The 18,012-nt window shown below is 42.0% G+C and overlaps 1 protein-coding gene across 9 annotated transcripts in view; it reads right to left on the bottom strand.

Annotated features, from left to right (window-relative positions):
* Positions 1-18,012, bottom strand: part of DOCK10 (dedicator of cytokinesis 10) — a 141,238-nt gene that overhangs the window by 99,649 nt on the left and 23,577 nt on the right. For 2 of the 9 annotated variants that reach the window (XM_074547074.1, XM_014268673.3), the window contains exon 1: positions 16,229-16,632. The exons of the other annotated variants lie outside the window; for them this stretch is intronic. In XM_074547074.1, coding sequence (XP_074403175.1) covers positions 16,229-16,393 — 165 coding nt within the window. In that variant the 5' untranslated portion in view covers positions 16,394-16,632. Of the gene's footprint in view, positions 1-16,228; positions 16,633-18,012 lie in introns of those variants that run through there. 9 annotated transcript variants of the gene reach the window in all.

An 18,012-nucleotide genomic window follows, 5' to 3' on the forward strand; every position in this document is an offset into this window, starting at 1 on the left:
AACTTTAATGAACTTGAATTACTCCAAAATAACACAAAAGATGAACTTCGGTTCAAGCTTCCAGCTGGTCCTCATCCAGTTTACTCCACTGAGTGTCTTTTGTCCAAAAGATTTTCATTCCTAAAATTACTATTAATCCTCATTTATTGCCATATCTCTGGCAGATAGGTTTCCAGAAACAATACTAAAATCACTGTATTTTCTCAACTCCAAGGCATTAAAAAGTTGAAGCACTGAAATAACAAATAAGCTACAGCATTCACACAGAGATATGAACCAAAATAACAGCAAACAACTGCAAAGAAAGACTCCCCTTTCTCAGATCTATTTTGGATGCAAATTCCTCTTGTAATGGGCAATAACGAAACCATTCAAATGTGTAATAATGCTTTGTCTTGTAGTAAAGTACAAAGCAAACTTCATTAGCATCAGTGTGACTGTAAAAGATTTCATACCTTTTCCTCAACATTTCTCTATCTCTTCAGTTAAAGATGCCAAATAATTTAAGATGATTATAGAATTGGTTAAGTTATGGTAATATGAATAAAGCTCCTGTGCTGCTTTTAAATTCAGAACTATAATGTGTAAGGTGAGAAGTATTATCCATAGCTCAAGGTATTCCAAGAAGAGGGGTATTTGGCCCCAGGAAAACCACAAGCCTTGGTTCACATTTGTGAACTGTTGTACCCAAGTCATAGAGTCAAAATAAGAATGCTGAAGCCCTTCAAAAAAACAATCCATTATGTAAAGTAGTCTATTAAGTGTTTAATTGCCTTCTGCTCTGCTTTGTGGGACATGTTCATCTGCTCCCAGAAGTTTTCAGAAATGTGTAAATATCCAGATGGGAAGAATAATGATATTTGAAATCTCTGCTCCAGTTCAGGAAAAAAACTATGCATTCTTTTTGCTGCAGAACCATTAGTGTTTAATTTTCCAGTGGGGATCACAAGTTCTATAGTAACTTTAATTCTTTTTCCTCCATTTCTTCTGGAGTTTCTTATTTCCCTTTTAGATCTATTAATTTTCATGCTTCATTTGCTTTGGTTTGAATTGTGATATACAGCAATATGTAAAAAATAGCATTGAACAAAACAAATTCACTGCTACAGTACATCATGTGATCATCAGAAAATGCATTTCAATAGTGCTTTGCTAGAAGCCATAGAAAGATACAAAATTTCAGTTCCTAAAGCACATACCTTCAACTAACACAAAAGACACCCCAAAACAGGCTGAATATTTACTTTGTAGCAAATAATTGACCATACTGTCCTTCTAAAGTAATACAGTCTAGCAACTCCTACCAAGCAGGATCAAGGACTTATACTTTTGTTTCTCACACTGGCATTTTTTCCACCTAGATTTAGAGAGGAAAAAAAAAATCTCATGCAAACATGAAATTCATAGCAAATTTCAGAGAATGAATGCTTCCCTTCAGCTCAGGACTTCTGTCTGGGAGCAATGCTGACCTGAACAGAGTGCAAGTCAGAAACACAATCTTGATTTATGCCAGCGTATAGATGAATGATTGTATAATCCTGACTCAGGCCTTTTGTTTAACAGATTGGAGAAAAAGTTTAATTAACAAGTCAGAAAGCTCCTTTTGCTTGAACAAGCTGCATCAGCTGCATATTATGCCTATGCTAAGGTTAAATTCTGAAATGAAACTCAACCTTTTAATAAAAACACTTGTTTCATTTATAAACCAAGACCCCTGTGATGACAGTGACACTGCCATTAAGGAACTCTGTGCAGCCCAGACCAGGACAGGGATCTTCTGACACACCTGATGTTTCACAGCTTGGCAGAGTGGAGCTAAGAACCTCCCTATCTCCCCTGAATTGCTTGTGGCACTTCTAGCACCTCAGAGTTCCTGGAAGAACCACTACAATAAACTCACAGAAGAAAAACCAGAGGATGTCAGCCCTGCCCAACAGCCAGCCCCTAGGGTAGGACCAGAAACAATCCTGCACTCTGTGACCACGTTACAGGTTGGCACATGGGGAACAGGCAGCTAATAGTTCAGGAACTGGGGAGAAGAAGAAAAATCATGGCTCCTTGAGAGGGTCACAAAGAGCTCTATATATTTTTATTTTTAAATTTTAATATTTTCATGTAATTTTATTCAAAACTTGGAGACCTAGCTGGTGTACTCATCTTCTGAGGCCAACAATGAGGAGATTTACACAGTTAATATCCCACAGCACTCAGGCAGTGCAGGTAGACAGGCTGATGCTGCTTTTCATGAGTTCAGTGTTAATCCCCAGCAAGTCCCCACCACAGTCTGTGACACCCTGAACAGAAGCCAGTTTGGGTTTGGGCAAAGCCAGCAAGATCAGATATTGCACACTGTCCTTCTGTGGTCAGAATGCTCTCTAGGACATTGATTGCACGGAGTGGCCCCACACTGGATGTGTTTTTTTTCAGATATGACTGTCAAAAGCCTCCTAATGGGACTGTGAACTACAGCTGAGGTGACAGGGACTGGACACCACGTTCACCTTACCTGCATGGTCCAGGCTCTGCAGTGGTGTGTGACTGCCCCCAAAAACTGCCCTGCAAAAAGCTTCATGCTGGACAGGTGGAGCAGATCACTGCACTGGGGGCAGGGACAGACAGCTGCTTTTTACTAGCACCTAACAAAGACCACAGAAAACACCAGTGACCTCCATCCCAACCCCTTTGTCAGAGACTGAACATTCTCTCCTCTCCTCCTCCCCCATCAAAAAACTCCCAAATCAAACCAAGAGGTTGTATTTTGGAGTTAAATGCTCACTATTGATCCATACACATATAAACATGTCCTTTTTTTTAAAAAAAAGGAAAAATATGAAACCAAAACAATGTAAAAAGAAAGGTCAAAACAACTGAGTTAGAAAAACTACATCTACAGCAACCTTTTGCAAAGCCATTCTGGTATTGAATCAACTGAAATTGAATCACCTTTTTTTTTAAAGAAATATGACTCCACCCGTGGTTTAACAGCTTAAGCTGATACATCAAGCCTTGCATGCAAACACTCCACAAAGCCTTTAGAGCAGCATTTTGCCCACACATCCATACAGCTCACTCTGACCAGGCAAAGGGCTGGGAATCCATCACAGTTAAAACGACATCAGCACACAAGGTGAGCTCTCCAAGGCAGGGGAACGGTGCCCCTGCATAAATATCCATGAGAAGCAGCCCTTCTATCTGTCAGAGCTATGCTAACAGATCATCCAGAGAGCACTCCCTGATGTCAGAGCCTCTGCCTGTGTCAATCCATCTCTGTTCTTCCCAGGCAGATTGGGGTGCTGATCTCAGCAATTCCTCCCTCTGTGCCTTCATCTTCTCTTTGTGCCCCAGCTATCATCAGTGCACTCACACACACCACCTTGGCAGAGGCTGCTGTGTCTCTCTGCCCTGGATGCAAGGCTGAAACTGCCCCTGCAGCTCAGCTGGTGGCGGCAGGAGCCATGCACAGGTTGTCTGTGCCTGGCCAGAGAATTACCCAGAGCCAAAGGGGTCCCTGATGGCGTGAGGAAAAGGCCTTGGGAGAGCCCTTTGGCAGCTCCCAGCCTGATCACCCACACAGCAGCAGATAGTCATTTCACCATCTCAGCCTGAACACAGGCTGGCTGCTAACTTCCACATCCCAGAAGCCATTTGCTACGTCCCTTTGCTGAATTTATAGCTCCTGAAGAACATCCTGCTGTCCTCCTGTCAGGGAAGCAGGCTTGGCTGAGCAGAGGCAGCCCCTGCCTGTCCCACAGCCTGAGAGCACTGCTCCTCCTGCACACCCCATCCTGCTCCCAACCTGCCCCACCACATTTCTGTCAGCTCACCCCACAGCATCATTCCAGCAGCTTCCCAAGCTGGAAACCCACCTGGCATAAATAATGATACAAATAACAAATAATATAATACATTCCTCTGCCAAGGCTGAATGAAAATGAAAAGGGCTCTGGAGAACCTAATGATGGTCTCATTTACAGACACCACCACCCCAGTTCTCATGCTTGCTGCCGTTCCTCTCCTGCCCCATCAGCCCTGTGGGCACAGAGCCCCGGGGAGCACAGGGAGCAGGGCACTGGTCCTGTGCCATGGTGCTGCCAGCTGGTGCCCTGTGCCAGTGCCAGGCTCCCCAGGGTACTGCAGCCCCACGAGGGCACAGCTGGGCACAGCCTGGGCACAAACTGGCCTGCACCTACCCTGCTGCTTCTTACACCAGCAATCAGACTGCAAGAATAAACTTCCCATTAGAAATGTTGCCCTGCTGATGTGTACAAAAGCAAAATATGCAATTACTTTAATTTCTGCTTTAGCGTTATCCATTGGGAAATTTCAAATAAACATTACCCCATCTACTCAGGCTGGAATCAGCCCTTGATAGCAACACACAGTGATGAAGGGACCTGAAAGGTGAATAAATAACTTAATGATCTGACTTTATAGTATCTCCAGACACAGAAATGCAGCTGTGACTTTGGCTCCTGTCGCTTGCTTTTCTGAATGTAATTTTAATCCTTTTTATTCAGGTCTATGCTACGCTGCAAAAATGATTTTTTCTTTTTCTTTACTAAGAGAAACCTCAGATCAACACATCTGGTTTATAAAGAGAATCCACATTTTCAGCCAATTTTCCAGCAGGAATAACTGAAGCAAAAGGAGGTTGGGCAACTCATTTACTCAAGGTCACAACCAACATCTACAATGCTATAATATTGATATAAAATATCCTGGAATCCTCTCCTTTTCTTTTCTTTTTAAACACTAAAACACACCTCCATATATGTGCAAGCTGATTCTACAATCATTATTTTGATTGTTATAATATATTTGTAACTTACAATCAATGTCACAAACCCTGTATACCCTATTCTAGTGCCTGTGGGTATCTTAAGCAATTGAGAAAACAGCTGCATGTAATAATTCATCATCTGGATCCTATAATTGAAAGTTAATAATGGCATTTTGGAAGAGACAGAAAGCACACAAATTTCAAAAGCAAATAAGCAAGATTATTTTCTCATTTTAGAAAAAAGAGGTGTGAAGTATAAAACTCTGCAAGTCATATTTACATTAATTAAATCTGGTGTGTGGAAAAGAGAGAAATACAATTTGTGTCCTTTTGACATTGCCCTTCTCTTTTTGTTCTCCTGGAACACGGAAAATAAAACATCATCAAATTGTGCCAACATCTGATATGGTATTTCTCACTCTGACACAACTTTCTGTGAACCCAGAGAATTGTTTCACCTTTCCAGACCTTTGAGTTTAATTTCTTAATTAAAAATTGCTTATCCTAATTGAGACATTAAAAAAAATGCAATCTTCAGTATTACCAAAATAAGAAGGCAAAAACCATAAGGGAAATACCAAGTGCCAGTGCTTAGTGCCCCTGAGTAAGCCCATGTAAAGTCATTAAAATTACATGTAACCCAACCCTGACCAAAAAAAGAGATATAATGTAATTCATCAAATTGTACTCCTTCAGTTATCCCACTCCAAATTTCAGTTTTTGTAAGCATGGTTAGGATTTAAACCACATTTCTGCACCTGTGTCTGCAGGTGCTTAGGTAGAAGTACAGAACGTGGTCACTGGGACAGAATTTCTCCTGAACACCCTTTCAGTCTGCACTCATGCAGATTCCCAGCCTGACACAGCACAAGCATATTTACCAGTTCTCAAGACTTTTCTCTCACAAATTTTTGCAGTCATCCTTCAAGCCTACACATTTTGTGGCAAGGAAATTCAGTTTTAATGTTAATTCTGTACATTTTTTCCCCAAAACATGTACCCTACAAGTTTAATTTGATGATCCCTAGTCCATCCTCTCTCACTTTTCTGAGAAAAAACTGCAAGCAAAGCTTACATGCCTCTGACCACTCTTGATTTGTATGACTTTCATCAACCCCCTCATAGTTATTTCTCAGGTCAGTCCAGGTCCACTCCTTATGTACAAATGTAGTCATGGACTAATTTTGCAGATTCTCCTCACCCTTCTCTGTAATATTCCAGTTCCTGTAAGTCTGTCTGAATTCTGTGAGGTATTAAAGGCCTCCCAAGAAGTTTCTATAGAACTCTTCTGTCCAAGGATAGACCAAAGAGCAAAATTTATTTGCAATTTCTCAGTGAACTGGAAAACAGCTCCAAAATGATATCGTTTTTAACACAGTAAAGCTGCTCTAAGCTTCCAGGTCCCAGCCCCTGCAAGGCAGAGAGCTGAATCATAGTGATTCCTCTTCCTTCACCCTTTCTGGATGATTTTCTCCAGTGGGATAAGCCAGTATTCCTCCCCTTGTGTTTCTCCCTCCTCCCATATTGTGCTCTTTGTATCCAACACACAGACACAATTGTTTGCACCTTCACTCTGGCCTGATATCAACCCTGAGCTGGCCACTGACAACTGACTCTGTACCAAAAAGTCTTTTTTTAATTTGGAAATTCTGGGGGGTTTTTCATATGGAAATTCTGGAAAGTCCAAAAAATTCCTTTTCACTGGGAAATTGCTTGAGCATCATGACTCTTGTTTCTATTAAGTGCCACTTGAGCTGGAAACAAAAGAATTGGTCAGAAAGTCAGAAACTAAAAGGTTAACTTCTGATTTCCTACAAATACACACAACAGCCAGGCATAAACAAGTGCCAGAAAAGGATGTGGATGGGAAATAAAGCAGAGTTTGCTGCAGTTCCTCCTCACTCAGCTCCTTGTTCTGCCTGAAACACTGCAGACACGTCCTGACTGTAGGAACAAAACCTTTTTTGAAAATATTTCCAAGAAATACAGTTGTCTTCTGAATGCATTTTACAAAACACAATGTTTAGCCACCAATTCAGATTTTTTTCTTCAGGCTCATGTAACTTAAAATTGCCTTTGAGTTCTTTTAAAAAAGAAAAATTGGCAAGCACTTAGCACGTACAAAAGCTTTTGGCAGCTTAAAAATACTGTGTAAAGAAACTTCTCAGTGGGAGCTGGTACAAACTTTTATGTCAGCTCATCTCAAACATTTCATCTGGGCGGGTCTGCTTTGGTGCATTCTTCAAGAACTGGCTTTTTTAATACAGTGAAATGTTTCAGAATTACATTTTATTCACTGACACAGTTTCATTTAGATTCAGAAAGGACAGGCTAAAACATATTGGTTTAATTCCAGGCTTGGATTCACTTTAATATTTTATATAAAAAGCAGAATTAAGCACGTTAGTAAACATTTCTATTATTTCCAAATAGTTCTTTAGCTCAAACTGTGTTTATGAGTATTCTGTATACTTCCATACATTCTGCTAAAACATTTTGCATTTGCAGAAGAGTTTGAGGAATGAGCATGCTGTCTGTCAGAGCTGCTTGGTCAGAGGGTTTCTGAACAAAAGCAGGTGACAGATGCACAAACACTGCAGTCACGAGTCCCTCCCCAGGTGACACCTTTGCTGCATTGTCACCACACATAAAATCAGGTGCTGCAAGGGGCAAACGGTCATCACAAAGAATCAGCTGCATCATAAACAATAAAATACACTGTGTATCTGAAATACTGGAAAGTGCAAAGCAACAGTGAATGTTTCCTGCTGGGTGCACCAAATTCAAGGTTAGGATTGCTTTCCCTTTGCCTTTACCACATGTGATGCTCACATTCATCTGGAGGATGTCCTAGGGAGCACATGTCCAACACCTGGGAGCAGACAGCAAATAAAGGATTTGGTTTCTTTCCCAACAGCCCAGTTAAAGATAAAAGGAGAGCCAGCTGCAAGGTTGAAAGGCCAAAGGAACTGGACATTCTTGGCAACAAACAAAATATTAGGTAACTGCTTAGATTACTGGACCTCAAGGGCTGTGCCCTTCTTTAAAACCAAAGAGCTGGCAGTGGACAATAGCTGGAGGAACTGGAGCACTGCAAAAGCCAACAGAGTCACAGGTGGGATGAGCAAAGTCAGGCTCAAGCACCACCTGGCAGGTGGAGAGACCAAACAGGCAGCTGGGTGCATTTTCTGGTGAGCTCTAGGGAGGTGAGCAAAGCTCTCCTCAAGCTCATGGGAGAATAAAGACAGGGAAAGGGCTAAGGCACTGAAAAGGAAGATCAGCTGTGTGAGCAGTTTTTATTCTTTAACTTCAAGCCATAAAAGAGAAGGATCCAAAAATGAGAAATAGGCCAAATTCCAAGAGCAGTTTCTCTCAAGAACTTCCCTGTAATCTCATTAAAATCAGGTCTCCTATAGTGATGGCTGCAATGAATGTTTGCACATAATTTACTAATGGCAGAAACATCTCAGACGATGGGGGAGCATCTGGTTCCAGGAGTCCACATTTCAGTTATTAATCTCTTTACTGCTAAGGCTTATACTCTGCACAAGCTAATTTTAGCACAGAAGTCACAACCTGTGGAAAACATCAAGGTAATAACACCAAACCCTTACTTGAAACGCCAAAGAAAGTGAGGAGTGATTGGTGGCATGATATTCAACTCCCAGCATCCCCATTTCAGAGTCAACCACTGACTGATCCAACCAGGCCACACACATTTTCCACTCTAACTTCATGATTTCTTTTTTTGGAGTGAGAAACATGCAAGCAGCACAGAATTAAACTTCTGATCTGGTTTACTGCTGTAAGTCAAAACCTTATTCTGCTGGATTTGCACACATTTAACTGAGAACTGAATCTGGCTGACTCATCTGCATGCAAGTATCCATACTAATGAAAAGAAAATGAGCACAGCAGTTGACAGATGAGAAGTGAGGAAAAACAAACACCAAAGACTCGAAGTATTCGATTCAACTGGCTCCATACACTGTACTCAGAGTGATCCCTGAGGCAGAAAGTCCAACAAACATCACAATGGCTATTTTTCATCGAAAACCACACACAGAGAATCTATTATTTTTTAAGCAAACCACAAATTGGCAGTAATTATTAACAGACAGCAATTGTAAAGTAAGATATTGCACATTGTTTCTTTCTGTTTGGACAGAAAATAACATTTTGTTCTGAAGAGGCACCACATTAACAGGATAATGAAAGTACATTTTATAGAATATATTTAATTACAGAGTTTAAAATAAGAGAAACAATTCAGCCCCAGAAAAATGAAGTAATCAGTTTCTGTCTGACTGTAAATGTGTGACACATGTACAGCTACCACACCTTGGCACAGGAGATCATGGCCCATGGTCTGAGCCAGCTTCAGCTGGACTGGACTTGGAATAGTGCCTTGAGATGATGTCAAACCCTTGCCACCCAAAACATCCTGAAGTATCATGTGACTTGCTTTTTGATGCTGAATCCTAACCCTTTCACTATTGTGGTATTCCTCACTCCAATCACTAATTCAAGGTGGAAGCCTTAATTATTCAAGGAAGTGATTTAAAGCTGAAGGACCAGGAATGGTTCCCATATTTCCTTGACAGTCCATTTTCCTTCATCTTCCTTAGCTCCAAACGCTCTGAAGATAACAAACCTGCTCCTATATAGTTCTGATGGATGCAACAGTATGAAGCATGGAGATAAACGTTCAGAGATATAGCTCTGTCTCTCAAGAGCAGTGAAACTTTGCATCATGCTTTTGTCTGAAATGTGATAAATTGGCATTCTGGTTTATTTAAACTAGGTTTAGAACAAGTGTACTAAGATTGGTGCTGTAAGGAAGAAATTTCATGGAAGTGGAAATACCAGGAACAGTTCTCCTGCACTCCATACAGATTTCCAGTCCAGGCAGGGGAGGGGAATGGAGCATATTTATGATGAAGTCAAAGCAGAAGATGATTTTACACTTTAGGAAGGGGGAGATGGAAGAAGGACAAGGGAGAAGAATTTAATATCAGTGAGGAAGAGACAGACTCACGCTGAAGTAAAACCAAAGCTTTTGAAGAAAACAAGGTGGGAGGAAAAAAGCAGCATTAGAATATGATATATCAGCAGAGTAATGGTGGGTAGCCCTCCAAAATCAAGTACCTGACCAAAGTTTAACACCAGTGTGCCTATTGAATCTCAGATGAGAAGACATTTCCCTCTTGGCTTCTCTCTCATCACTTAACTCTTGCTCTCTTACACACTGTCTTTGCCTCGACAGCCCTCCCTGGCAGCAGCTTTTCCTTTGGCAGTACTTTTGGCTGGCCAGTGCTCTCTGAGGGCCCTGGTGTCTTTATGGTTCCCTCCTGCACTCAGCACACCTCTTACAGGGCACAACTGCTTCCAAGCCAAATCAATATCCCATATTTGTGGCCAAAGGCCTGAAATGGACTCTGGACTCAGCCATATGCATTTAAATCCAGTTCAGTGCTACTCTGAGGATTCTGTATTGACAACAGCAGGAAAAAGAAAGCCCAGCCCGACTCTCAGGGCTGCAGCCAGCAGTGAGTTAAGGCCAGGGAGAGGCAAGGGCTGAGGGCTGGCACTAATATCACTTTCTGAAAGCATGAGCTTAATATACTGTTCCTTTGTGCTCTCCTGGAAGCAGCTGCAACTGCCCTAATTCAGCCAGAGAGACCCAGGCTGCCAGAGCCTGGGCCAGGGACAGCGAGCGCACGGGCAGATGTGAGGGCTGCTGCCACCACGCTGCCACTGCCCCTGCTGCCACCACGCTACCATTGCCCCTGCTGCTGCCACTGTCCCTGCTGCCACCACGCTGTCACTGCCCCTGCTGCCACCACACTGCCACTACCCCTGCTCCAAAATCCCAGACTACACAGATCACTGGGATCTTAACTCCCCTACCTCCTCTGTGTGACAGACAATCCACAGAGCAAAAGGATGAAGGGAAACACAGAAAGCTTGCATTTGCTAAAGCCCATGAGAGCTGGAGCCAAGTGAACTGCAGAGCATCGTTGACAAAACGGTGACAAACCAAACATGTGTGCACAGCTCTGTCATGTGCCTGTGCCTCAGCACTGTGCCTGCAGGTGGCCAAAGCCTGAAAAACCTGACTTGCCTTTTTCCTGCTTTTCTTGGGCAGGTTTGTTTCTTTCTTTGTATTCTTGACTTTAATCAAGTTCCCCTGCCTTTCTATAGGTCAATTTTCTTCTCTCTCAAGTAGTATTTTGAACACACATCCTAAATTGGGATTTTTGTGAAATGCATAAATCACCTTCCCAAAGCACTCCCAAGAACTGAGAATTACAGACTTTCTGTGCCTCTTTAATTTATATCCTACTCTTTCAGGTAGGCATTGCTTAAAAATAAATAGCTTGCTTCTCTCTTTTTCCCTAGAAAAAGAGAGAATAAATTCCTCATATATAGGAGAATGTTTTCATCACTTTATTGCTTTGAGCCCACACTCTTCATAAGCTGTCATAAAAAATTTGGTTAACACATTCACAATAATTACATTTCACACACTGTCATACCATACACATTGCTGCAACACTAATAAGAAGTGAAAGCAATATAAAACATTGCTCAGAGTACCAAAGTCAGATGGAGAAGATTTGTTCAGTGGTAAAAGGCCACTTTTAACACCAGATTTTTTTGTACCATATGCAAACACTACATGGCACTGCAACACTGAAAAGTGAAAACTGACCCACATTTTTCCCCCTCTGTATATAACTCACTCTACCCAGAGCCTCAGCTGCTGTCTGAATGGGTAAACACCAACACAAAGCCAACATGCTGCTGAGGAGCAGCAAGGGACACTGTCCCTGGTGCCCAGGGGAGGAAGGGCTGGCAGTCACTGCAGTCACTCACAGCTCTGAGGGGCATGGGGCACAGCACACAGAGACACTGCAAAGGTAACAGCAACAGTGGCCAGAATGACTCTGAAGCAGAACTGCATTTTGTGCATCACTTACTACTTCTCCTCTTTACACACTAATGTTATTCATTTATTCAAACATGGGCCTGTTTCTGTTCCTGCTGAGGTCAAGTGCTGAAGTGGAAGTTAAGGTCAAATAAAGCTCCATATGCTTATTGTTGCTTAAAAGTGTATTACACATTGAAGCTACTGACTTGAGCTAAGTCATGAAAATTTTGAGTATTTTTTTTTCACTTTGCAAATCTTGCTTTGCAAAGACAATCCCTCCTCCAAGACATTGCAAGAACACCATTCTGTTCCCAGGCTCGAGCCTCCAAAAGGCACTGTAATTGCCCACCATTTGAGTATACACAGACACAATCCCACACTCAAAACCACTAAGTTATGAGTCAGAGATCCTGCAATTCCTAGAGTTGCCACCCATTGATAGCACTTCTATTGTACAGGCCTTCAGGAGAGAAATGCATACAAATGAGACGGGCGCACAAAATTATTTCAACTGAAAGTAGAAAATGAACACAGACTCTACAACAAAACTTAAGGAACACAGTTCTGCAGGTAAACTTCAATATTAGATGATGAAAATTTCTCAAAGCTATGTTTCTGTTCTCTTTACTGCTTTTAGAAGAGTAAAAATTCATTTACAAACTAAGTGACCTGAGAAGCAGCTTGGGCAGCATTAATGAAGTGGATATTTCTGTGTTCAAGCTAATAAGTCAGCTCAAGTTACACTATTTTATTCAAAATGCAAAATAATTTTTACATTTTTACGTATCTTATTACCAATGGCAGGAGAGCTGGGGGTGGGGGAAAGTAGGATCATATCCTCAAATACACCTTGCTCTTATCACACAAACCTCAGCTGGCACAGTTTGTAATAATTGCATTAATAAACCCAAAGAATGACCTACTAGATAAAGCTCAACTTCAAGTCACAAGTTCCAAATGCAAACCATCATCTTGAATGTTAGTGGCCCCCTTAAAACACCAAACAGCTCTACATAACCCATGTACTTCATTTTCTTCCTTCAGGCATCTTCCTCTTCTCCTTTTTGTTGTGGAAACAGCATGCGCAGCCATTTGCATTCATTCTAGAAAGGTTTTTAGTACCTCAAACCTCATCATCTCAGTCTTATTTTGAAAGTCAATTCTTGCAAACATGTTCTTAAAGGTACAGAAAAAAAGGGTCAATTAAATCACTGTCACTGAACAAATTGATTGAACTTGTACACCATATTAGAGGTTGTTTGGACACTTATTTTCCATGTCTCTGGCACATTCCAGGATTTCACCCAAGAGAAGATGACACACCATAGTAATTGACAGAGAATTTACAGTTTTTTCTTTCTAACATCTCTCCCAGCTCTGTGGATCCAGTCAAGATCTGAAACTAATGATCTAATGATTTATCGGTCTTGCCTAAGGGTAAAATCAGATTTTTAAACTAATAAACAGAAGAAAAAAAATTCTCTGAATAAAGACATCAATCCTCACATTCTGCAAGGACCAGAATGTTAGAAATGCCTGCTGTGATGCCTAAAGGCTCCACACAGTGATTACTAGGTAGCCATTAAGCAATAGCTGGAGGCTCTGCTTGGGACTTCTTCCCTTCTTTTCTCATAGAGTGCACCCACAGAATCTCCTGTTTAGAGTGCCACTGGCAAAAACAATTCCTAGAAGAATATCCTAGCAGGATCTTCTTCTTCAGTGACTAACAAAGGAAAATGGGGCACATCCCTAGAGCTGTTTATTCACTTGAAGTATTTCAGGGTAGAATGCTGTTCTGATTCAGGGTTGCTTTCTGTATCAAGGCAACACCAAAATGTTACTTTAGCTACACACAGGACAGGCAAACTTGTAAGAATAGATCACAGAGCCTGGTGATTTCAAAAAGTTGTTCAATCAGAAGGCACAGATTGTCTCCTGAAATCATTACCAAAGGCTCATAGAGGCAGTGGCACACAAGCTACAGAGGTAAGACCATTTCATCTGAAGGCAGGCAGAGTGCCAGATCTTCAGCTGGCAGGAGCAAAAAGATCACACCCAGGCCCATCAGTGTACCTCTGGAATTCTGCATTTGAGATTTCCTCACCTCCCTTCTTTGGCACTCCAGTTACTCACTGCCCTCAGACTGAGCACTTGGGAATCTCATTTGGATCAGTTTAGCTCCTGGCATCTGCACAACGTGCATAATGGCACTGGGAACCAAACACTCTTGCTCATCTACATAGCTGCCTCCACGCTATTATCCAGACATAATCCTCAATGATCTACAACAGACCCAGGGGAAAAACGAATTTGTTGTGACCATAACGTGTTGTATTAAGGCCCAGTAGCCTCCAGCTCTCTTAATCATGCTGCTCTTTCAAGTAACATGAATTCAGATGGAAACAGGACCATCCATTCTGCCACAAAGTGCTCTGAAGCAGAACTTTTTTCTCAGTTTGCCAGGTCTCCACATGACTCCTAACCCTAAGTGCAAGGTTAACGGCAAATTCATTTAGATATTTACATAATTAACTGCTTCAAAACAAAAGCTTGATGATAATACATATCCTGAAAAGAAAGATGCGTCTAAAGTCAACCTTTGCCCAGCAGCTTTCTTCCCAAGTGCCTGCCTGCACCTACCCCAGCCTGAGGACAGGAGTAGGTGCAGGCAGGCACTTGGGAAGAAAGCTGCTGGGCAAATGTTGACTTTTTTGAGTCCTCCTCCTCTTCTCAAAGGGACTGAGAGGGAGAAAATGATCCCACCAAGCTCCTGGGGAAGGGCAGCCTTCTGGCAGGACAAGCACCAATGCATCAACCACTGACAGAGAAAACCTAAGCCCCTGTTAGCATAGCTGGGGAATGAGTTTGAGGGAATCCCAGAGCCCACATCCAGCATCAAGTAACATCACCTTGACCAGAGTGTCTCCCCTCCCACAGCTCCCTCCACACTGCAGGGCAAAGCCTCACCTCCCTGAGAGCCCAGAGACCTCGGCTCTTGGAGCCCTGATCTCACAGGATTTACCACGCAAAGGAACACAACCCAAGCTGCTGCTGCGTATTTCTGGGTTTGGCAGGGCTGGCACAGTGTTTGCTGCCACAACACCCAAGACTACCCTTTTCTTCCACGGACTGAAGCAAGTTACACAGATGATCCATACTCGGGTGTGCTTCCAGACATTTCTCACTTCATCATGCTTGAAATTACTACCAGAAAGGACCCATTTATTCATTTAAATGCTGTTGAGGTCATTTATTTAACCATTAAGTGAAAAAAAAAAAAAAAAGTTTGTTTTATAGACATAGATACTTTTAGAGCAAAGGAAGCTTTAACATCAGACTGACAATGATGAAATCAACTTCCTTCCTGCTCATGACCATGCAACTCCTCCCTGCACTGGAGAATATCCTCAGCTGATACATAAAGCACTGCTGAGATTGGGTCCTTGCTACTATCGTTGCCATGACTGCACCACACACCTCTCCGTGGGCAGCAATGCTCTGCTCAAAACAGCTGCTCAGGACAGCTATTAAATTCTCTAATGTTACCCTCTACCACTAAGTTATAGCCCTGTGTGAGATCAGAGTACCATGAGAGTGCACTTTGAACTTCATCAAATCTCTACCATTTAAATGATATAAATGAGTGTCCTGAAAAAATGACAAAAATATTATTTTGAGTGTCTTGGTAGTATTTTTATCGAGTGATAGCCACAGAGTAACAAATTATTGCCACTCAGATGCAAACCACTCCAGGGTTCTGGAAATGCTCACCATATGTGTATTTGGCAAGGAAGAGCAGTAACTAGGCAGTAAGTGTATTCCTCATTCTGAAACAGGGATTTATAATCAGGAATAACCCTGATTATTTCTATTAAACCTATAATGCTTATTATATTTCCATGACAAAATAAAAATTAAATTCAGGAAGAAAATGACTCTCAGAGACAGACAGCCTTTCAAGCCCTCCTTCATTAAAGAACAGAGACAACTCAGTAACCCAGGAAGCAGTGATCCAGCAAACATTGTGCTGCTGCAAACTGTCTGAAGCAAAGATATACGGGAGTTTATTTGCATATAACTTCATATGAATTCCAACTGCATCCTGGGTGCAAGTAAAGATTGGTTTTCTCTGTTTTGTTTGGCTTTTGTGTTTGTTTTTGTTTTTATGATGAACAGCCATAGCAAACATTTCCTAAGCTGTCTGCTGTTTGGAATTCCAATTCTGAAATAAAGCATAACCATGCTACTGGCTCCAGTGCTGCTTATCTCACAAACAAAACCCACCAACAATTAAATAGAAGAACATTTGCTTTACACAGAGCCTATGTGCAGCTTACAGCTTCACCTATAAAGCAGCATTATAGATACAGCAAATCCAGCAGCAAACTAACCCAAGTGACAAACTGCCTGTCAATGCTCTCTCTCTGCAAATATATACTCAAAGGAAAATAATAATCACATCACATCTGCAATAATAATTCTGTCACCTCTCTCTTAGTTAAAGTTTACCATACCATTATGATGAGAGTCCTGGGTCTGCTCATTTCATCATCACTGTCCAGCGGCAGAATTTCATGTGACAACTCCTCCCTTCGCCGGCGCCTGCAGATATGTGGACAGTTCCTCTGTACCACAGAACGAAAGGCTTGGAGCAGAACAATGCTGGCAGCACAACCCATATCTGCATCCTGAAGCCTACAAAATAACTTCTATGTTTATGCTATGTTTGAAAAACAGTGGCTCCTTGTCCCTGAAAACAGCCTACAGTGCAGCTGCAGCCAGCTCGCTCTCCAATCGCTTCCTGGAGCTCTGATCATCTGATCACAACCAAATAGCTTGGATGCAGACAGAGGAAAGATTTGATCCACTGAAACAGAAACACACGCAATATTACGATGCTTTCCTCTCCCTCCCTCTCTGCTCCTGAATTCGCATGAGAAAATGCACTCCCTCTCTTGTACAATCATCTGCCTGCTCCGACTCCAGTTTCATGGAACTGAAAGTATTAAAATTCCCAGTTCAAAAGAGCCAGCTGTTCATTAAACACACACAGAGGCATCCACAGCAACTGCCTGGATCAGTTTAAATACCTTCTTAAAAAAGTCATACGTAGCAAAAAAGCCAATATCTGCAAAGTTATTAACTCTCATTATCAGCACTGCTGGCTTTAAAACACTTTGCCTAAGGGGTTTTTTACCACACACACACACACAAAAAAAAAATCACAGAGGGATTTGCCTACAATTTTTCACCACTTCTTGCAATTTTCTGAAGCAAGTTCATTTGAGTTGTAAATGTAACAAGTGGCAAAAAGGCAGAAATCTGTGTGCTTCATCCAGCTCACACTGAAACAACCACGGCTCAAGGCGAAGTAGCAGCTCTGAAATGCCCCTCAACAGTGGGGCTGTTCTGTGCTCCTACACACAACCTCCTGCCTTCACAGAGAAACATTTCTACACCTACACAGGGGCAGGGTCTCACTCTGAACCACACAGTGGTGACCCTCCCAGAGGGTGAGGAGAGAGGGTTTCTCTGTGTTATCAGGCTGGGGGAAGCTGCTGCTGGCAGCCAGCACCAACAACTTGCCCCTCTGGCTCCTGCCTGGCAAGTCATTCAAAAGCAGGCAGGGATGCTCGGCAATCACATGGCTGACCTGGAAACACAGCAAGCACTAATGGCAGTGTGTGTAAGATAATAGCACAGGAGAGGAAGTTAGCACTAAAAATACCTACAGAAAATGGATTTCTCCTGCACATTAGGAAAACTAAAAATTTCCAATAGGGCTTCCAGAGCAACTGCTTTTAAGCTAATATGTATAACTTTATTATATGTGCACCCAAAACCGTATTTACCTCACATCAAAAGGTTTTAGTTTCTAATGAAGGCCATGAAAAGTTTTGTCATCAATTCCCACGGGGACATAATCAACTTTATAATGTCTGTTAATGAGATATTTGTAAATAATACCTTCTTTCACAATCAGAGCCAGGAACTACACTGAAAACTTTTTATGGAAGTACCTTTTCTGGGCTAAAGTAGAGTTCAATTGCTCAGCAATCTGGCAAAAGACATCATAATTCTAATTAAAGCATTTCCCAGAAAATGTAAATCCTTTAACTCTGTCCATTAACAGCAACAAACTCATCACCATTATTTCTTGCCTTTATTTCTTTAGAGCAAACAGCTTTATGTGCATATGGAAAACAGCAGCACTGGCAGGCACTGCACAACCTGGCCCCCAGCCCTGCCAATGCACCCACCTGGCTCTTCCTCCCCTTGGATGCTCCTGGGCACATCC

Source organism: Zonotrichia albicollis, chromosome 9 (assembly GCF_047830755.1).
Source record: "Zonotrichia albicollis isolate bZonAlb1 chromosome 9, bZonAlb1.hap1, whole genome shotgun sequence".
NCBI classification, from domain to species: domain Eukaryota; kingdom Metazoa; phylum Chordata; class Aves; order Passeriformes; family Passerellidae; genus Zonotrichia; species Zonotrichia albicollis.